Here is a 22,850-nt window from a genome sequence, read left to right on the forward strand (position 1 = left end):
AAAATAATTTTCATACATCCTCTTGATAGGTTAATGCTGCAAAGTATCATATACTTCACCGATATATTTTATTTTTCTAGGTGGTGAGATTGGCCTAGCTCTTATCTTTGATGTTCTTACCTTTATTGTGTTGGATGATGAAATTGATCCTGATGTAAAGGCCTGCTGTGACGATAAATCTCCATTTTTTTCTGTACCATATCATAAATCCTTTCCAGTATATGATATTAATATCACAATATTTCCAGTTGATAACCAGCCACCATCCATCGCCACCGGTAACATTATTATTCCTTTTTTATGTCTGTCTAATTGGGTGCAGTGCTTGTGTAAGCACACACAAAATTTAGGAGAGATAGCAAAATAGATACAATTTTCTTCTTTCAACATTCATATTGCCATATTCTGTCATTTAAAACTTAGGCAGAAAGGTAGATGATGGAGGACATCTTCATTCGTACCTTGTACCAGTGGAGCAATAAAGCTTATGTAGAGTATCACCAATACAGGTAGTTCTTGACTTACAACAGTTCATTTAATGACTGTTTGAAGTTAGAATGGCAATGAAAAAAGTGATTTATGATCATTTTTCACACTTATGACCATTGCAGCATCTCCATGATCATGTGATCAAAATTCAGATGCTTGGCAACTGGCATGTATTTATGATAATTGGAGTGTCCTAGGGTCATGTGACCATCTTTTGTGACCTCCTGATAAGCAAAGTCAATGGGGAAGCCAGATTCACTTAACAACCATGTTACTAACTTAACAACGACAGCGATTCACTTAACAACTGTGGCAAGAAATGGAGCAAAATGGAGTAAAATTCACCTAACAATTGTCTTATTTAATATCAACAAAGTTGGGTTCAATTGTGATCATAAGTCAAGGACTACCTCTAAAAGCATTATCTGTCATAGATAATGATATCATTAGTGGTATGTTATCTGTCAAATAGGCCAGTACCAATTTGACTGGGCTACAGAACCTGGAAGATGCCAATAGTCAGTCATTCATACATTCACTTCACAACACAATCCATATTTCTTATGACACTTCAAGGTTGACCAATTGCCAGAATTACTGTACTAATAAGTCTGGGTTGTGTTACAAAGTTACAAAGAAAAATAATCACGAATCCAGTATAAGATTTGCTAAAATCTTTGTGGATTTGCTTACCCACACTATCATTATATAAGCTGGTCCTCAACACCAATAAGACCAAGGAGCTTATAGTGGATTATAGAAGGAAGAGATCAGACACAATGGATAGCCCTTGCTTATCAATGGAGACCGAGTGGAGCAAGTGGCCAGTTTTAAGTTTCTGGGTGTAACCATAAAAGAGGACCTGACCTGGGGTGCTCATATTGCAGCACTGGTCAAAAGGGCCCAGCAGACATTATACTACCTGAGACTTCTCAGAAAACAACTGAATGAAAAACTGCTGGTGACCTTCTACCACTGCACCATAGAGAGAATTTTAACTTACTGCATCTCTGTATGGTTTGCCAATTGCACAGTGGCAGATAGGAAAGCACTCCAGAGGGTTAATGTCATTGCCCAGAAGATCATTGGTTGCTCTCTCCCCTCTTTGGAAGAGCTTTACAGCTCCTGCTGCTTTAAGAAAGTTCAAAACATTCTCAAAGATCCATCTCATCCTGGGCACCCTTTTTTTGAACTATTACCATCTGACAGATGGTACAGAATAATAAAAACAAGGACAAATAGGCTAAAAAACAGCTTCTATCCCAGGGCAATAGCTCTTTTGAATTCTGCTGTATAGTGCAGTGTTGGTGCAGTGTCAGGGGTTTTCGGTTCAATGTGTGGAGAGTGAAGGATGTGTGTTTGTGTTTATTTCATGGTCATGGTCATGATGTGCACTGAAGATGGTGTTTGATTTCGTTGTACGAGGTGCAACGACAATAAAGTAAACTAAAACTGTGGTGGCGCAGTGGTTAGAATGCAGTACTGCAGGCTACTTCTGCTGACTGCCAGCTGTCTGCAATTTGGCAGTTCAAATCTCACCAGGCTCAAGGTTGACTCAGCCTTCCATCCTTCTGAAGTTGGTAAAACGAGGATCCAGATTGTTGGGGGGCAATACGCTGACTTTGTAAACCACTTAGGGAGGGCTGGAAAGCACTGTGAAGCGATATACGAGTCTAAGTGTTATTGTTATTGCTGTTCAATTTCAATGTGATTGTGTGAATTGCATTTGAATGCTGTAGTGTGGAACCCAATTCTTCACAATCAATTTTCATTGAGTTTGTCCAAGTGGGACTCACTATTCCAGCAGCTACTACAGGTATGCTTCTGTTGTAGAGGAGACCTTGAATTCATTCACCTTGCAATCTAGACTGGCAAATATAAGTGAAATTCCTAGATGAAAGTAAATCGCCAAGGCATAGCCCTTCTCATACAAATGCTGCAGAAGTTTTGCAGTGGACATTCTGTGGAATGGCATGAAATTACGAGCCTTGGTCTTTTTGGCAGGGAGAAAACTAACTACAAAGACGAACCAGCAGCAGCCCAGAGTTGTAGGAATTAATCGCAGTTGCAATTTTTGTTGTTTGAAGTCTGGGCTCAAGTCAGTTTTGAAATGCGAGGTATGATATTATAACTGCAGTTGCAAGGGTAATATAATAAAGGTCTGCCAGGAATAACGTTGGCACGATAGGAAGCAGGAGGTTTGCAAGCACGAGATAACTTTATTGTTTACACATCCCAGCTGCCTCCCCTAGCGTTGAAGAATGGCTTTCTGTTATATTGGTAAAGTGGTAAGAAGAAATTTAGGGTTTAAATGTTGCTTCACAAGGCAGATCTTCCTTCTGTTGCATATGATTTCCTTCTGTCCTGCTGAGTTACAGCTCAGAAAACAGTTCCTAAAAAAGGGTTCAATGTCTGGAAAGCTGAGATTTCTAACTATGCTGGACAAAACCCAAATATCAGAAAGAATGTTACTATTTCAGTTTGCAGGTGAGGTTACATTTAAAAATGCTTTCCTGGTAATGGAACGTCTGTGCAATAATTAAGTTGTAAAGATAAAGGGGAAACATATTCCAAGAAAGGTTTTTTTTTTTATTTCAAGGTTGTTTTTTCTCTCTCTCTCTACCTCCCTCCCTCCCTCTCCCCCCTCTCTCTTTCACATACACATACATACAGAGAGAATATAAAAATCTGAAAAAAGCATTAAAAGTACATGAATCGTTTTTTGCTCTCTGAAAATAAATAGCTCATTATATACATTTAATATAGTAGTTAAATGTACAGAGATTAAGTATTGGATAAAATTTAACAACAAACTTTTAAACATCAGTAGCTTTAAGATTGTACTTCAGAATCTATATAAGGGTAGAGGTCAATTATAAATATTGCTTTATTTTTATTAATCATTTATTAAGCACCTAAACTTTACTAGGCATTAATTATACATTATAAATTTCAAGACAATCTCTCCACACAGGTTTCTCTTGAAAAGTTTTTATGTTGGGCCATATTAACTGGATTTTGAAGAAAAAATTGCATTTAAAACCACGAATTCTCTAGTGAATAAAATTATATGTGAGTTGTAAACACGATCGCTATATTTGCCAGAATCAGCTCTAGTGTTATGCAGTGGCCCTAATTAATATTTCTTTATTGCTGTTCCACATCTTGCAGAATAAAGCTGGTTTGCCAGCATTGTATGCGAGTACAGCACATTTCAACAGCCCGTGTACGGGCAAATTCATGATTTGCTGTCTATCACCCAGGCAATGTTCTGAAAATGAAGGATTGTCCCAGCAGAGAAATTAAGTACTGAGGCATGAAAAATGGTTCAGTATGAGCAATTCATAATAGCTTTCAGGCAATTAATGCTGTGACAAACAGGGGTAACAACCCATCTTGAGCAGCCCATAAACCATTCTGAATAGCTTATCAGCAGAATTGTCTTGCAAGTTGTTTTTTCCTCCTTTCTTCTTCTCTTGCTAAGAAAGAAGAGCCATTGGCCTGCTGGAAAACAATGGTACCAAGTGGTTCAAGGAGGGCTTTCCTCATTAATTACTAGTTGTATATTTTTTTTAGCCTAAAATGCCATGGGGATTTAATATGTTTAAATAACAGTAATCACCTCTCTCTTTCTCGCTCTCTTCTTCTCTTTTTTGCAGGACTTGTGTTTGCTGTGCTGGAAGGTGCCTCAGCAGCTATCACAAGTAAACACTTGTATGCCACTGATCTTGACACCAATGCAGATGACTTACAGTTTGTTTTAACATCCCCTCCCCAGTTTGGGTACATAGAAAATATTTTGCCATCGCCTGGTTTTGAGAAAAGCAATGAAGGGATTAGTATAGGTAGGTCTGTGCTATAGGGAAGGACCACTTGTCTTTAAATACAGGAAAGTTTGCACCTTCTTTGGAGTGTCTTACAGCATATAGCAATGTATGGCTGTGAAAGTTGGACCATAAGAAAGGCTGAGCACCAAAGAATTGAGGCCTTTGAACTATGGTGCTGGAGAAGACTCCTGCGGGTCCCTTGGACTGCAAGGCGATCAAACCGGTCAGTCCTAGAGGAGATCAACCCTGACTTCTCTTTAGAAGGCCAGATCCTGAAGATGAAACTCAAATACTTTGGCCACCTAATGAGAAGGAAGGACTCACTGGAGAAGAGCCCAATGCTGGGAACGATTGAGGGCAAAAGAAGAATGGGATGACAGAGAATGAGGTGGATGGATGGAGTCACTGAAGCAGTCGGCCTGAGCTTAAACAGACTTCAGAATATGGTAGAGGACAGGAAGGCCTGAAGGAACGTTGTCCATGGGGTCGCGGTGGGTCAGTCACAACTTCAAAACTAACACAACTAACAACAACAACAACATTCTTGTATATGCTGATAGTTACCTGTTGGGCAACTATCTATCTGTTATCTATCATGTTCTTGTTAGTGGATTTCACTTGTATTCTGTGGAGAGACTAGTTGAAGGTGACTTCCCATATTTATTTGATGTTAACATTGGCTCCAGTTGTAAATACAATGAATTTTCGCTTATATCTCTGTCACCTTTTCTTTGCATTGTATGAGTTTTGTGAGTTATCTGTATTGTTATTTTCACTGAGGGTAGAAATATGCATTTTCATTATTTTTCATTTCCTCCCCAACATGCCTAGCTTCATTTCACATGGAAAATGTGAGGAAGATGCAGATTAACTATGTTCAGACCAGGCACAGGAGAATTGAACCAACTACAGACCAATTTATGCTGTACGTCACTGATGGGAAACATCGTTCAGTGGAGGCACCATTTTATGTCTTCATTAACCCAACCAATGATGAAGAACCAGAATTCATGGCAAGGAATTTTACAGTAAGGAAGGAAATGGTGTCCCAAGGACTGCTTTTAACAGGGCAATTTAGTGATGTTTGCTTTTGCTGTCCCCTGTCAAAATTATTCCAGCTCTGATCCTCTGTGCATGTATATGCAACCAAGTCAAGCACAATACTGTGCTTTGTTTATCTTCACAATAATTCATTTATCCCTCTTACCTTTTTACCATTCTATGCTTTGAATCGCATTATTTGCCTGCACCCTACACTTGCAGACCTCTTTTATGTCTTGGTTCTTTTGTTCCCCCTGCTCCCCAACTCTACGGGTATCTAAACTTGATTGTGTTGTTTTAGCTTTCGGGAGGAAAGTATGGAGAAGCAATGGAAAAAGCAGACTAAATATTGTGTCTGTACAACCTGCCTAATTGGCTGAATTATATAGGTTCAGTTATGTTGTGGGAACCCAGAAGTGTGACACCAATCCCAGATGAATGTAGATATTGCCAATGAGTTGTGAATGAAAATTTACTTCTTCACTCTTTCTTTGCTTTTGTCATTCTTGTGTCGATTTCCACTTTCTCTTTCCTTTTACCTGTTTCAAGTCTGTCCTGTTAGTACATTTCTTTTTTTTTTTTCTCTTTGAGTCTATGTGAAATAAAACACAAAAAGGCTCAGGGGAAGGCATCCCTTTATGAAAAGTTAATTTTGATCTATGTCTAAATCTTGGAGCTCACTCGTACTCATTAAAAAGGGGAAAGCCCTTGTTACACTGAACAGTCTAATGGTAATTTACTGAGTGATCTTCGATTGATCTGCACACCTGAGAATTCTACTTCTTATCATTCATTTTGTGAAAGAGTTGACTTTTACCTTCTGTTGACTATTCAGGTGCAAGAGGGACAGATGAAGGAGTTGGATCCATCAATAATCAACGCTGTTGATTTGGATGTACCAGAAGATATCCTCACGTTTACTGTCCTTCAACAACCCAACCATGGGTTTCTTGTTAAGGGAGCATATGGCAACAATATTTTTCATTACAGGCAGGCAATTATTAGTCAACAGTATCATGAAATTCAGGTGGATAGTATATCCATGGAGATTTTAAAAAATGGTAAGTATGATATTACTTCTGGCCATGTTGGTTCTTTGCAACAATTTCCCCTAAATAATGAGCAATAGAAGACTAAATTGAAAATTAGTAAATGAAACTGAATTCTATTAATAAAAGATTCCTCAGGTCATTAATTAAAAATTGTTAATAAAACAAACAGAGATCAAATTAGAATAAACAGTCTGTATGAAGGGTTTTTCAAGATGTTATCTATTGTAGTAAATTTTTAACCCAATCCAATTTCCTATACTTTCTAACAAGTTGACTTAAGGAATGTTGGGTTCCTTATTTTTTGCCATTTAGTTGCCATATTGAAAATAATTTGCCATATTGCAATATTAATTACCATAACTAATTTGGCAGCAACTCCAAAAAATACGGCAATTTATTATGTGTGCCATTTATAAATTTATAAATCTAAATAAATTTCCCCTTTTCCTTTCTCCCCTCCTTTTCCTTGTTACCCACCTATATTCTCTATCTTTCAGGATTGAAGCTTGTGTATCTACACGATGACTCTGACAGCTTAGCTGATGACTTTTCAATCCAGCTGTCGGATGGGAAACATCAAGTGTCAAAAACCATTTCAGTTAAGGTTACCCCAGTTAATGATGAGAAGCCAGTGCTGAGCAGGTAAGCCACAAATGCCTCTTCCAAACTGCTGAGTTTATACGGACCAAATGATTCAGCACTGACCACATTTGTGATTACAAAAGCTCATCTTTGGCAAATATTCACCATTAATGCTAGCAATGTTTTCATGTAGTATTCCTCCTCACTGAAGAACATGTGATGAACAGTGAGATAAAAGCTATTGTAGTGTTCTGACCTAGGCCGACTCCTCGTCCCGATAAACCTCTTTTATTCAGTTTACAGTGAATTCCTCTCCAGCAAAGTCCTGACCAACAGTCTTTCAAGATATTCCACAATTACGGGATGTCCGGTTTGAGCTTCTTCGGTGATAGACCGAAATCCGTGATTGTGCGCGGTTTCAATCCGTATTTGCTACCGGAGCACCCCGAGCCAGCTGGATTCGGGGCAAAACCACCCCATAGAGGTGGTGAAGAGGGAGGAGACCATCAGCAGGGTCGAGGAGAGCCACATCTCTCCTCCCCAGCTGGCAATTACTCCCTTTCCCGAAGGCGTTTGCAGCGGTGGTCAGAAATGGCCACCTCAAAGAACTCGACCGGAAAAGAATGTGCAGGAGGAAGATAAGAAGAGAAAGTTTTGGTTGACCGGGTTGAACTGAAAAAGCAATAACATAAGGTACCCTGGAATTTGAACTATAAAGAATAACATTGTTTCCAAATAAGATTTTGAAGCGGCAAAAGAGAGAGGGAAGGGAAAGGATTTGGCTTTTTTTTATTTCCTTCCTCATATTGACAGCTAAGAGATTTAAGTAAGAAACTGACAAAAATCCCCTTTGACATCAATAGGTATTTAAGCTGGAAATAAAATGTCAAAGGGATAACAAAGGCTTTTGGATATTCAAAAACTTTTAAAAGAAGGAAAGGAGAGAAAAGGAAAAATAAAAGGGCAGGATCTGGAAAAATGTTGGACGCTGCCTGGAAGTAAAAGGAATTTACAGCGAAACTTCAACAAGATTCCTAAAAGATACATTCTAACTGAAACTTTGTAACAAGATAATAGAACCCCAGGAAGAGAAAGTGGAAAAAAGAAGTAAGAAGAAACAGCTTTGGATTATTTGGATTACTTGGTGATTTTTGGATTTTTGGTTATTGGATTTAAATGACTAAAATCAATTGGATGGTTGTTTAAAAGTGTTTAAAATGGCATCACTCTTGGAAGAACTGAAGATGGAACTTAAAAAACAGAAAGAAGATGCACAAGAAGGAAGAGTTTTTTTGGCTTTGTATTTCAATTTTTAGAAATGGAGATCTTGAACTATGAGAAACAACAAGAAATGCTTGTAGAACAAGAAGGGTGGGACAAAGAAGAAGCCATCTTTAATGACCAAGTAATTTTATGTGGGGAAAAAAAGGAAAGGGGTGGGGGAAGAGAGTGAAAAGTTTAAGATTTGAAAAAACAACCCCCCCCCAAAAAAAGAATAGCTTGAAAAGTAATTACAATATTAGGAAGAAACAGAAGAGAGGGTTACAGAAGAGAGAATTAGAATTAGAGAGACAAGGGTCAAAAAGGGGAGAGAGAAGAAGAGGGGGAAGAAGGAAAGGAAAAGAAGTTATAAATGACAGAAACAAGATATAGAGAAACAGGGAAAACGTACAAGGATTAAAGGTATAAGCCTATTTAGAAGACATAGAGATAATGGGTGAAAATTTAATTGAAAGAGAGATTCTGCAAGGGTACATAAGATAGTATTGTTATATTAGAAATAGAAATAAACTTAGAAAATATTAAACAAGTGTGATGAAAATGATAGATAAAATACTTATTGTAATGTAATGGAATGTTTGTTAATAAATAAATGAAATAAAGAGAATGAAAAAAATGAAATTAGAAAAGGATGGAAACATTTTAATTATTATTAATGATTTATAAAAATTTGAGTGTAGAGAAACATGAAAGAAATATGAAAAATATTATGGAAATATTATAAGTGTTCCTAAGGAAGTATGATATTCAATTGAAAAGGAATGTTAAAAATGTTAAAGATTGTAACTAACATCAATGATAGAGCTGAATTGGAATAGAATAAGTATTTTCTTTACTATTGTTATATGTATATATTTTCTCTTTAAGAACATAGTGTGTATTTTAAGAATGTACCAAGCAGAATTTGATTGGAAGTTATGTGTTATATTGAATGTTATAATTGTAAAAGCATAAATTGAAGTTTAAATAAGAGTTGAATGGATAAAATTAAAAGATACAAAGGTGTCATACTCCAATCAGTAACTACAGGGGCAAATTTGTTTAATGAGAAAAGAAAATATGAAATTGAAACAGGACAGACAAAAGTATAAATATAATGATTAGAAAGACATTGAAATTTAGAAAAAGATATATAATTGAATTTAGATAGGTATGAGATAATTAAAAACAAGGTTGAGAAAACTAAGGGAGGGGAAAAATTACGGAGAAAATGTTAAAATAGTAATAAGATATGGAATAGAACACAAAGATGAATATGAAATTGAGTTTGTGTCTGTATGGAGAAGTGATAACCCGGGATCATGCTATTCTAAAAAAAAAAGGTATTTTATTTGTACTATGTTTTGTGAAAACCCAAATAAATTTTTTACAAAAAAACAAAAAAGATATTCCACAATTACAGACCTTTATCAGGCTTGGAGAGTTGCCAGGCCGATATTTTTCAGATGCCACACTGTAACTGACAATAATTAGCGAGAATGCAGGAACAGATCTTCATCCAAATGAACTAATTGTCTCCTGCAAAACCCCACTCTCCTTTCTCTCCTCTTTTATTCCCAAAGGAGAGGCCATTCACTGTCCATCTGTGGCTTTATACTCCCAAGTTGACCCTTGTTCCTTAGCTGTTCCCTTCTTCTGATAGCTCTGCACATGCGCACACTGGGAACAGGATCCAGCTGTTCTTCTGCCTCACTGATGTCTGACTTCAGAGGCAGATGATAACTGTCAGATGGCCCTGGACGCATCTCTGTCTCTGATGCAGAGCACTTATCAGAGCCTTCCCCAGACTGCAGGACTGGCCCATGTCCTCACTGTACGAATCTGCTGTCAGCTCCGCTGGCCGCTGGTGGGCCACAACATGTAGCTAGTTCTGAATAGGGGAGACACACACACACACACACATGCACACACACACACACACACACACACACACAAACAGACAAAGGGACACAGAGAGAAAGAGTCAGAGACAGAGACAGAATGAGACAGGGACATCTTGTATATGTATATTCTAACGGTATACACGTAGGCAAATGTTACAAATGATTCCAATGAAATTATTGTTTGGATGGTTTTGGAAGGTGATTAAAAAAAAGCAATAACAATATAAGCATGCCCTCTATTGGTCAATCTATTCTTGTGCCAAGAATAGTCCCCGCCCCCCGTTCATCTAAGGAGACAAGACTTACTTACATTGCTATCTATACCAATCATTCTTCAACCTATTTGAAAAAAGACACTTTTAGCTGTGGAGAGAATACAGACCAAACTTCTCCTCAAGAGACCTTCAAAATCCTGTCTTCAGAAGTAAATGCAGAAGGTTCCCCAAATCAGGAGAAGAGAATGGAAAGAAAGGATTGTGCACATTTTCCCTTGCAAGTGAATGCGTCGAGCGTTTTGAATAATGCCGGGCTGAATCAGAGAACCAGAGTGTTCAGGAGAGATCTTTCATATAGTTAGTCCCTCCCCTAATATTATTCTCCTGACAAGAGAAAGGTGCCCTTTATAAAGCAGAAGAAAAAGGATAGCAACTGAACTTTTTGCATTGCTAGGAAGTGCTTTGAAATTTGAGGTAGCAGGGTTTTTTTTTTTAACTTCAAAACAACCTCCTTGTGTGCTTACTTGAGGCACAAAGGATCCCATTGTATCCTTTCTCGAACCGCCTTCTACTTTTTATAATGTGGCACGGTCACTACAAACAGAAGAAAGAAGGGAGAACAGGTGTCCTTCCATGGCTAACACAGATGGACACAGATGATATTGCATTTTAAAAAAAAACTGTTAAAAGCTAGGATGCTCTCTGCCGAATCCCAAAGGGAATTCAGATTCCATTCACCAACTGTTCTCTGTGCTTTATGTTTAACCCTGTTAATTGGGATGAATTCACAGGGCAGGCAAAACCCTCTGCAGCACTAATGTTGACTGTTCCATCAGAACACCTAAAAAGCCCTTAAGGGAGTTATCAACATTAAACCTGTACCTTTAAGCTTTCATTATGAAGGAGCGCTTCTTATTGTCCCTTTCTTGCCAATCCCCCTTGGCACTTCCTTCAAGCAGCAGAGGAATACAGAGAAAAGAAAAGCATTTTCTAGACTGAACCCAACAGATAAAATGATACTAGTCAGTGGTGGGCTGCTGGGTGGTCAGCGAAGTACAGGCGAACCCCTAGTTGTGATTTCTGGCTGGGGCCGCCCACCGGCCCTTGTGCTATGCTTTTCCTAAATAACTAACTCCCCCCCCCCCGCCCAGGTTGCCCAGGTGAGTTCTGCACTGAGTTCTACTCACCGGAGCTACCTGAGTCAATTATCTGTCTGTTTCAAGCTGCATTACAGCCCCAAAGCGATGCGGGAATGCTCACGACCAGTGAACCCCTTGCCAACAAAAGTACAGCCCACCTCTGATACTAGTCCCCAAATAAGGTGGAAAAATGGCCCTGACGGGAAAGGTAGGTTGTTACTAGAAATAGTACCTGATAGAATTTTGAGGGGGCTCCATGTAGAAAGCATCTCCCCTTGAGATAGGAGGAATATCATTTTTTATAACATTAGATTTATCAAATGATGCTCAGAAGATTCTCGAAAAATGCTACAGGGCAATATTTATGATGTTGAGTAGCAACCTCATCGTGGCAAGAGAGGTATGAAGTGATGAACTTTTATTTGACAGCCTAAATACTGGTGCTGCAGGCTTCAGTTGCTTGTGCGTGTGTGTGTGTGTGTGCGTGTGTGTGTGTGTGTGTAGGGGAACTGCTACCCTGTTTCCCTGAAAATAAGATCCAACTAGAAAATAAGCTCTAGCATGATTTTTCAGGATACTCATAATATAAGCCCTACCCTGAAAATAAGCTCCAGTTAAGATTGTCAGCTGGATGGATGCATTTGGAGCTATATTTTCCCCAAAATAAGACCTAACTGGAAAATAAGCCCTAATGAGTCTTTTGGAGCAAAAATTAATATAAGACCCAGTCTTAATTTCAGGGAAACACGGTAGTCTAGGTGCATGTGAGCACAGCTTTGAGCACAACTTTGAGCCATTATTCCAGTACATTTAATGGAGCTTTAAAAAAAAATAGTCTTTTCCTTCCCCCAAACAAATAACTGAGGCAAAAATGGGGGGGGCTAACCTCCTTCATTCATTTCATGGAGATCATCCACAGTCAATGTCCTAATCCGATTTTATCGGATGATCTACCTCTTTATGATTGCAGGCCAAAAACAATGCTGTGCCAAGCAAGCTTCAGCCTTGGGGAAATCCCATTGGAAAAGCTGCAGCTAATGCAATTCTGCCTCAATGTAATAGAGTGAAAAAGGTGCAGGCCTCTAGCAAACTGTGGCAAGACATGGGAAATTCTGTGGCTCCTTGAAGACTAATTAGTGTAGGATACATATGCTTTTTTCTTAGACAACAGATGCAGGAGGCTCTTCAAGCTCACGAACAATAAAATGTCCCATTCCGTTTGTAATATGTATGGGACCTCCATCCTCATACTGGCTTCTCTCCTGGTTTTTGTTTTTTTAACAGCAGACTAAAACACAGAAAACAGGTTGTTGTTTTTTTAAAAAAAAGTCTTCCCAGTATTTATCTCTACCTCTGAGCAATTTCATCGATTTTGTTTCTGTCTTGGGTTCAGAGAAAATCCTTTTGACATGTAAGCAATTCACTTAACTAGTAACATGGCTGCGGTTTTGCACTTGATTAGGTTGACTGGAAGGGGACGGGAGCACTTTGTGAATAGGTTTGCACCATCAATCTTCTCAGAAGCTTTTTCAAGCTAGAGCTGGAAAATAATCAGTGCCCCTAGCCGCAAAAACATATGGATTTGTTCTCAAAATTAAGCCTTTTTGCCGAAGTACTTATGACCCAAAAGTACACAAAGATGTTTATCTTTTATACTATGTGGCAGCACTTAATCAAATTACTTGAATGAGAAATACCAGGAAATCTCTGATAGGCTTGTGCAGTAAATTAAATGGGAAAGTTAAAAAAAAAAAGTCCTGGAAAATAACAGCAACACAACACTTCTGTTGCCAATGAAACCTCATCAGAAAGAAATATTTGATATATACAAGAAAAGATGTGTTGGAAATGACATCCACAATTCTCCAACTCCTAGGAATAGCAATAGTCCACAAGCCCATAGCCACACTCCGTCAGGAATTACGCAGAACAAAACAAGATGCAGAAGGATGAAAGAAAACAATGTAATTTACAAAATTAACTGTAACAATTGCAACCAATTCTGTGTGGGACACAAGCGTTACATCAATTAAGAACCAAAATACATGAACATCAGCTGACAGTCAAAACAGCATCAGTTTGATCGGAGCAATACAAAAATCCTTGGCCATGCTACCACCTGCCACATGCATGAGTGCATTGAAGCCTGGCATGTCATAAGCCATTCCATCAACAGATACATTGACCTACAACCAGCCTACAAACTTCTCAGAATTCAGATCAATTGCACAGCCAAACAGCGACAGCACCAACCCTCAACCAACCCCCTCAACCAGTACTTCATCTCCCAGTGACCCACATATGACCTGACCTCCGCATCATAAGACCCTCACTTGGTACATCCACACCTGACCCATCACAAGACTCGTCACAAGTGAGGGGAGCCTAATGTCAACTCGTAAAGCATTCCTGGACTCCTTTCGAGTTGCCATAGGGAGAGGGGGGAGAAGACCTGAAGGAGCAGCAAGGCAATCAAAACCAGAAGTACATTCCACGCATACCTTACCAAGGCTGTACTCCAGGTTACCAATCCAGTTGGAGGGGCATTATCTCTAGAGCCTGCAAAAGTCCTCTGTAGGAGAATGTGATTTACGACACACCAGCCATGACAGTGCTCCGGTTGGAGAACGTGATTTATGACAGACCCGGGGGAGGGGGAAACAGGGCATAGGTACACCATAAATTACGTGAGGCAGAGCTGGCTTCATTGGGATAAGTGCCGACATGTTGCTCCTAATAAATAATTGGATTTTTTTTTTGAAGTTTGGCTCGAGGCTCATGGTTTGATTAGAGCATTTGTCAGAATCCTGACAGCCGTCACTTGACATACCCCTACCTGACCCAGCACAAAACCGTGATGTGACCCTCACCTGATGTGACCTTTAAATAAACTGAAGTGATAATTTGTAAAGAACTCACAAAGGGAAGAGAAGAAGGCGTGATTCAGTATGCCTCTATTTGTCTTCATAAAGCTTTGTGAATCAGTTCATAATTTAAAATCTCAATATACAGTATATCATTGAACCACAATACCACCAGAGAGCCTTCTCTGGTTGCAGTGAAATTTTATGCATCAATGGTAGATATGGTTGTTTTGAGTCTTGAACATTTCAGTGACTATTTTCATTTTAAACACACTTACAAAGAACCTTTGTTTCTCTGTTGTAGAAAGGGTAAGATAGAGGTGAATATGGGGGAAGCACAGATAATATCTAGTGCTATTTTATCAGCTGAAGATAAAGATACTCCTCGGGAACAAATTTATTATCTGTTTGAGAGAGTTCCAGAAAATGGACATCTTCAGCTCAAGGTTAGTTTTTACTTTTCAACAAAACCAAATCAAGTGTTGGGAAAAGAGATTGAAGTCTTGGCTAAGAATGGGAGAGAATGTAATCCTTCTGTTTCTTAAATATCTCTTATGAGACTGAAACACACAGCAGTGACTAATATAATTTACAGTTGATATTTTTTATATAATCCACATTGAAGGGTTCCCTGTTTATATCAGGAATTTTGAAAATCCATCACAGCTTTATCATAGTTTTATTTATGATCAAAATACTTCTAATGTTGAATCTGAACAATGTTATATGCTGCCAAAGAATGTGGCCTGTTTTCTCAACCAAAACTATTCTAAGAGTTTCAGCTCAAACATTCAGGAGAGGCTCTGGCCTGGAGCCACTTCAGTCTAGGAGGCATAGCACCTGTAGAGACCAGGACAAGCATGGTAGCTACTGTATATAGAAGGGAAATATTATATAAGGCACCCTGTTTAAATTAGGAAGAAGTGGGAAGTCTTAGAAAAGAAATGAAAATTTGGCAACCAATGATATTACAGTTGCAGCTCAACTTGTGTCTTATTTCTTTTTTTATATTATTCCAGTTATCTGCCTGCAGATCTGCACAGGGTTGAGTCTTCATTACTTTGTATACCTTTGAAACAAATTCTGTATTTAAAAGGAGAAAATTGCCTTTTTCTGCCTTCTAAGACTTAGCTGAAGTAGAGATTAGAGTTTACCCTTCCACCACCCTTGGCGCTTACCACATTTTTGACTCTGATTCACAACTTGATTGTACATAACCTAGTCTTCGAAATTTCATACAGAAATCCCATGGTCAGCCTCACAATGCTTATTGAACTATACAGCATGTTTAGCAGGCGTTTCTGTAGTTACGTCCTACAAACGAATTTGTTAATGCTGCCACTTAGATACGAATGGTAGTCACCAGTTATAAAAACAAGACCTGTATAAAGCAGTTTGGAAAAGTGGATTTTTGAGAAATTTTAAGTAGCCAGGGGATGAGCATGTGTTTTGTGTGGTGATTGACTTGTTGATGGGATGACTAACAAGTTGAAGAAGCTTGGATTTTGTTTTAGAACTTGTGTTCAGCAGTAAGATCTTTTTAACAGCTGCGTCAGTAATATAATACCAGTTATCAGGAGATGAACAGCATATAAATGTGAATAATAATACTCCAATCATGATAATAATAACAATACACAACGTAATATCTCAAAGTCATGATACAATTTTCCCTCCTAGATAGGTCAAGATTGGGTGGCACTGTACAAAGGAATGAAGTGCACCCAGGAGAATATAGACATGAACGCTGTGAGGTATATACACACTGGAACTCTTGGATCAAACAATGAAGACAGCTTCTCCTTTCACCTTTGGGATGGAAACAACAGATCTCCAGAAGTGGTTTTTCCCATTGCTATTAAAGATGTGGAAAAGGGTAACTTTATTTATTTTAGGTCTTCACATGGTATGAACAGAACTGACCAAGAGAAGGGGGTTTGGGGGGGTGGGGGGGGGGGGGGGGACGCTTTGGGGGGAGGGGGGGGGGGGGGGGGGGGGGGGGGGGGGTTTTGGGGGGTTTTTTTTTTTGGGGTTTTTTTTTTTTGGGGTTTTTTGTTTTTTTTTTTTTTTTTTTTTTGGGGTTGGGGGGGGGGGGGGGTTTTTGGTTTTTTTTTTTGTTTTTTTTTTTTTTTTTTTTTGGGGGGGGGTGTTTTTTTTTTTTTTTAGATTATTTTTTGGGGGGTTGGGGGGAGTTTTTTTCGAAAAGATGGCGGTACCAGCGGGAACCGGGCCTTGGATACGCGCGGTAGAGGTTGGGGAATTGAAGTGGATCCAGAGGTGGTATTCAGCAGGTGCTGACCAGTTCTGGAGAACTGGTAGCAGAAATTTTGAGTAGTTCGGGGAACTGGCAAATACCACCTCTGACTGGCCCAGCCCCGATCTATTCTCTGTCTCTCGAGTCCCAGTTGATCGGCTGGGTCTTCTTTAGTTGCCCTGCACAGGAGAACAGAGCTGGAAAACAGGTTAGTGGGCTGGGGAGGGAATTGGGATTTTGCAATATCCTTCCCCTTCCATGCCCACCAAGCCATGCCACGCCCACAGAACTGGTAGTAAATTATTTTGAATCCCACCACTGATCTGGATGCTGCCCAGTGGGAAAAGTTAATCCATATCTATGTGCCATAAAATTTAGCACAGTATTCAGTACACTGTCCTGATTGGGGAGGAGAGAGAGGCGGTACTCCGAGATGTCTAGAAAGCATCCAATTGGGGAAGGCTTGCGCATATGAACGTGTGGCAGAATATAGCAAAATTTTATGCTCTGATGAAGGCGTGCTAAAAATTGTAGCCTGATTCATGATATTGAGAAAGGCTGATACAAAACATTGGATGATGGTCCATATTTCAAATGTCTCCTAGGAAACATTGCAATGTTGATGAGACCCCTCACCGTGTTGATAGGTGACAAAGGTCTCCTGATGACTGATGTCCTCCTTGCAGTTGATGGTACCAAGAAGCCAGAGGAGCTACACTATGTGATTACTTCCCCACCACAGTATGGACAGATAGAATATGTCGGCTATCCTGGAATCCCCATTACGAGTTTCAGCCAAATGGATGTAGCAGGGCAGAAAGTCTGCTATGTCCACAGTAATAGAGAATCTTCCTCTAAAGATACATTCAGGTAAGCAAAGAAGAGTCTTATTTTATGTAAAGTGTGTTTAATCAGGGAGTATAATTGGTTAAGCAGAAGAGGACTTTCAGATCTGGGTTGCAAAAATACTGACAACTGTTACATAGGAGCAGAGTATGGGTTTTCTGTACTGCTTTCCTAACATCTTTTTCTAGCCATTAACAAAGCAACAACTAGGACTAAAAGCTAGTGCCTACCAAGCGTTTTAGATGATAACTTGCATAATTCTTTGCCACAAACGTTGACAGCTGAGCTTCATAAAAGCGAGGAGTCCAATGACTGAACAAAGTAATACTTAAGAATTATAGAAGCTGCAGAATATTCATTGCCCTAGATGGTTAGAGTTAGGTCTCCTTGGTATCTAGACAGAAAACTAACCTTACGCGCAGATTCTTCTAGGAATTATAAGAAAAAGAGAGTGACAGGCTTTCATTTGGACTTATGAAGGGAGCAGAGTACATTACATGGGAAAATAAAATTCACATATGAAAACTAGGGTTAGGGTGGGGGTCAGGTGTCCTTCGTGTCTGGCCAGAAAACTAAACTTATGAACAGATTCTTTTTTTTTTTTTAAACAGTTTTATTAATTTTAACAACAAACAAAAACACACAAAATATAAAAACATCATCCTTTCCTTCATGAGTTTACAGACAGTGTGTCGGTTGGTTTACCACTTTTTTGTGTGCATCCATTTCATAGTCTCCATTGTAGTTATATTACATAATAGCTCATATTATCAATCAACAATTATATAGCCTGTTATCATTAATAAACAATCATTTGACTATAATTTTATTAATTCATACTTTAACGAGATAACTATAGTTTACTTAATTTATTTTATAGCAAATCATAAAGTCATACCAAGTCTATCTTAATAAAATTTTATAAAGATAGTATCAAACAAAAAAAGAAATATGTATTCATTGTTTCCTAAAATTCTAAATATTCTATTATTATATTTTATTATCTAGCCATTGATAGAAAAGGTCCCAAATTTCATAGAATTGTTTATCTTCTTGTTCTCTAATATCAAATGTCAATCTACTCATTTCAGCACATTCCAATATTTTCTTAATAATTTCTTCCTGTGATGGTATTTTCTCATTCTTCCAATTTTTAGCAAATAACAGATTCTCAGAGGCAACATAAGAAAAAGAGAGTGACAGCTTTTTGTTCGGACATGTATTGGGGGCACAATAAATTACATGGGAAAATTCCATTTACAAAATTAAAGTACGGTTAGGATTGGGGATAGCATTAGAGTTAAGTCACCTTGGGATATGCCCAAAAAACTAATCTTATAAATGGATTCATAGAGGCGTTATAAGGAAATAGAATGGGACAGCTTTTAGTTCGGACTTACCTTGGCTTAGGGTTGGGGTTAGGGTTAGGTTTCCTAAGGGTCTGGCCAGAAAATTAAACTTATGGACCAGGCTCTTTGACCTATCATAAGGAAAGAGAAGGTGACAGCATTTCCTTCCTTACAATACCTCTAGGAATCTCCCCAGAAGGTTACTTTTCTGGCCAGACCCCAAGGAGACCTAACCTAACCCTAACCCTAGCCCCAACCCTAACCCTAGTTTAATTTTGTGAATGGGATTTTCCCATGTAATTTACTGTGTACTCAAAATATGTCCGAATGAAAAGCTGTCACTTTCCCTTCCCTTACAATACCTCTAGGAATCTCCCCAGAAGGTTACTTTTCTGGCCAGACCCCAAGGAGACCTAACCCTAACCCTAACCCTAGCCCCAACCCTAACCCTAGTTTAATTTTGTGAATGGGATTTTCCCATGTAATTTACTGTGTACTCAAAATATGTCCGAATGAAAAGCTGTCACTTTCCCTTCCCTTACAATACCTCTAGGAATCTCCCCAGAAGGTTACTTTTCTGGCCAGACCCCAAGGAGACCTAACCCTAACCTTAGTCCCAACCCTAACCCTAGTTTAATTTTGTGAATGGGATTTTCCCATGTAATTTACTGTGTACCCAAAATATGTCCGAATGAAAAGCTGTCACTTTCCTTCCTTATAATACCTCTAGGAATCTCCCCAGAAGCTTAGTTTTCTGGCCAGACCCCAAGGAGACCTAACCCTAACCTAGCCCCAACCCTAACCCTAGTTTAATTTTGTGAATGGGATTTTCCCATGTAATTTACTGTGTACCCAAAATATGTCCGAATGAAAAGCTGTCACTTTCTCTTTCCTTATAATACCTCTAGGAATCTCCCCAGAAGCTTAGTTTTCTGGCCAGACCCCAAGGAGACCTAACCCTAACCCTAGCCCCAACCCTAACCCTAGTTTAATTTTGTGAATGGGATTTTCCCATGTAATTTACTGTGTACCCAAAATATGTCCGAATGAAAAGCTGTCACTTTCTCTTTCCTTATAATACTTCTAGAATCTCCCCAGAAGCTTACTTTTCTGGCCAGACCCCAAGGAGACCTAACCCTAACCCTAGCCCTAACCCTAACCCTAGTTTAATTTTGTGAATGGGATTTTCCCATGTAATTTACTGTGTACCCAAAATATGTCCGAATGAAAAGCTGTCACTTTCTCTTTCCTTATAATACCTCTAGGAATCTCCCCAGAAGCTTAGTTTTCTGGCCAGACCCCAAGGAGACCTAACCCTAACCCTAGCCCCAACCCTAACCCTAGTTTAATTTTGTGAATGAGATTTTCCCATGTAATTTACTGTGTACCCAAAATATGTCCCGAATGAAAAGCTGTCACTTTCTCTTTCCTTATAATACCTCTAGGAATCTCCCCAGAAGCTTAGTTTTCTGGCCAGACCCCACAGAGACCTAACCCTAACCCTAGCCCCAAGCCTAACCCTAGTTTAATTTTGTGAATGGGATTTTCCCATGTAATTTATTGTGTACCCAAAATATGTCCGAATGAAAAGCTGTCACTTTCCTTTCCTTATAATACCTCTAGGAATCTCCCCAGAAGCTTAGTTTTCTGGCCAGACCCCAAGGAGACCTAACCCTAACCCTAGCCCCAACCCTAACCCTAGTTTAATTTTGTGAATGGGATTTTCCCATGTAATTTACTGTGTACCCAAAATATGTCCGAATGAAAAGCTGTCACTTTCCCTTTCCTTATAATACCTCTAGGAATCTCCCCAGAAGCTTAGTTTTCTGGCCAGACCCCAAGGAGACCTAACCCTAACCCTAGCCCCAACCCTAACCCTAGTTTAATTTTGTGAATGGGATTTTCCCATGTAATTTACTGTGTACCCAAAATATGTCCGAATGAAAAGCTGTCACTTTCCTTTCCTTATAATACCTCTAGGAATCTCCCCAGAAGGTTAGTTTTCTGGCCAGACCCCAAGGAGACCTAACCCTAACCCTAGCCCCAACCCTAACCCTAGTTTAATTTTGTGAATGGGATTTTCCCATGTAATTTACTGTGTACCCAAAATATGTCCGAATGAAAAGCTGTCACTTTCCCTTCCTTATAATACCTCTAGGAATCTCCCCAGAAGTTAGTTTTCTGGCCAGACCCCAAGGAGACCTAACCCTAACCCTAGCCCCAACCCTAATCCTAGTTTAATTTTGTGAATGGGATTTTCCCATGTAATTTACTGTGTGCCCAAAATATGTCCCAATTAAAAGCTGTCACTTTCCTTCCTTACAATACCTCTAGGAATCTCCCCAGAAGTTACTTTTCTGGCCAGACCCCAAGGAGACCTAACCCTAACCTAGCCCAAGCCTAACCCTAGTTTAATTTTGTGAATGGGATTTTCCCATGCAATTTACTGTGTACCCAAAATATGTCCCAATTAAAAGCTGTCACTTTCCCTTTCCTTATAATACCTCTAGGAATCTCCCCAGAAGCTTAGTTTTCTGGCCAGACCCCAAGGAGACCTAACCCTAACCCTAGCCCCAACCCTAACCCTAGTTTAATTTTGTGAATGGGATTTTCCCATGTAATTTACTGTGTACCCAAAATATGTCCGAATGAAAAGCTGTCACTTTCCCTTTCCTTATAATACCTCTAGGAATCTCCCCATAAGCTTAGTTTTCTGGCCAGACCCCAAGGAGACCTAACCCTAACCCTAGCCCCAACCCTAACCCTAGTTTAATTTTGTGAATGGGATTTTCCCATGTAATTTACAATGTGCCCAAAGTATGTCCGAATGAAAAGCTGTCACTTTCTCTTTCCTTATAATACCTCTAGGAATCTCCCCAGAAGGTTAGTTTTCTGGCCAGACCCCAAGGAGACCTAACCCTAACCCTAGCCCCAACCCTAACCCTAGTTTAATTTTGTGAATGGGATTTTCCCATGTAATTTACTGTGTGCCCAAAATATGTCCGAATGAAAAGCTGTCACTTTCCCTTTCCTTATAATACCTCTAGGAATCTCCCCAGAAGCTTAGTTTTCTGGCCAGACCCCAAGGAGACCTAACCCTAACCGTAGCCCCAACCCTAGCCCCAACCCTAACCCTAGTTTAATTTTGTGAATGGGATTTTCCCATGTAATTTACAATGTGCCCAAAATATGTCCCAATTAAAAGCTGTCACTTTCTCTTTCCTTATAATACCTCTAGGAATCTCCCCAGAAGTTTAGTTTTCTGGCCAGACCCCAAGGAGACCTAACCCTAACCCTAGCCCCAACCCTAACCCTAGTTTAATTTTGTGAATGGGATTTTCCCATGTAATTTACTGTGTACCCAAAATATGTCCGAATGAAAAGCTGTCACTTTCCCTTCCCTTATAATACCTCTAGGAATCTCCCCAGAAGGTTAGTTTTCTGGCCAGACCCCAAGGAGACCTAACCCTAACCCTAGCCCCAACCCTAACCCTAGTTTAATTTTGTGAATGGGATTTTCCCATGTAATTTACTGTGTGCCCAAAATATGTCCGAATGAAAAGCTGTCCCTTTCCCTTTCCTTATAATACCTCTAGAAATCTCCCCATAAGCTTACTTTTCTGGCCAGACCCCAAGGAGACCTAACCCTAACCCTAGCCCCAACCCTAACCCTAGTTTAATTTTGTGAATGGGATTTTCCCATGTAATTTACTGTGTACCCAAAATATGTCCCAATGAAAAGCTGTCACTTTCTCTTTCCTTATAATACCTCTAGGAATCTCCCCAGAAGGTTAGTTTTCTGGCCAGACCCCAAGGAGACCTAACCTAACCCTAGCCCCAACCCTAATCCTAGTTTAATTTTGTGAATGGGATTTTCCCATGTAATTTACTGTGTACCCAAAATATGTCCGAATGAAAAGCTGTCACTTTCTCTTTCCTTATAATACCTCTAGGAATCTCCCCAGAAGGTTAGTTTTCTGGCCAGACCCCAAGGAGACCTAACCCTAACCCTAGCCCCAACCCTAATC

At 39.4% G+C, this 22,850-nt stretch overlaps 1 protein-coding gene across 1 annotated transcript in view; it reads left to right on the forward strand.

Moving 5' to 3' along the window:
- The window catches only part of FREM1 (FRAS1 related extracellular matrix 1), a 148,523-nt gene that overhangs the window by 42,779 nt on the left and 82,894 nt on the right, over positions 1-22,850 (forward strand). The window contains exons 17-24 of the mRNA XM_087957666.1: positions 81-278; positions 4,149-4,334; positions 5,148-5,344; positions 6,193-6,418; positions 6,907-7,051; positions 14,678-14,819; positions 16,054-16,249; positions 17,233-17,497. Coding sequence (XP_087813792.1) covers positions 81-278; positions 4,149-4,334; positions 5,148-5,344; positions 6,193-6,418; positions 6,907-7,051; positions 14,678-14,819; positions 16,054-16,249; positions 17,233-17,497 — 1,555 coding nt within the window. The remainder of the gene's footprint in view (positions 1-80; positions 279-4,148; positions 4,335-5,147; positions 5,345-6,192; positions 6,419-6,906; positions 7,052-14,677; positions 14,820-16,053; positions 16,250-17,232; positions 17,498-22,850) is intronic.

This window comes from Notechis scutatus, chromosome 2, assembly GCF_049901735.1.
Source record: "Notechis scutatus isolate UNSWTSFEM ecotype Mainland chromosome 2, rNotScu1.2, whole genome shotgun sequence".
NCBI lineage: Eukaryota > Metazoa > Chordata > Lepidosauria > Squamata > Elapidae > Notechis > Notechis scutatus.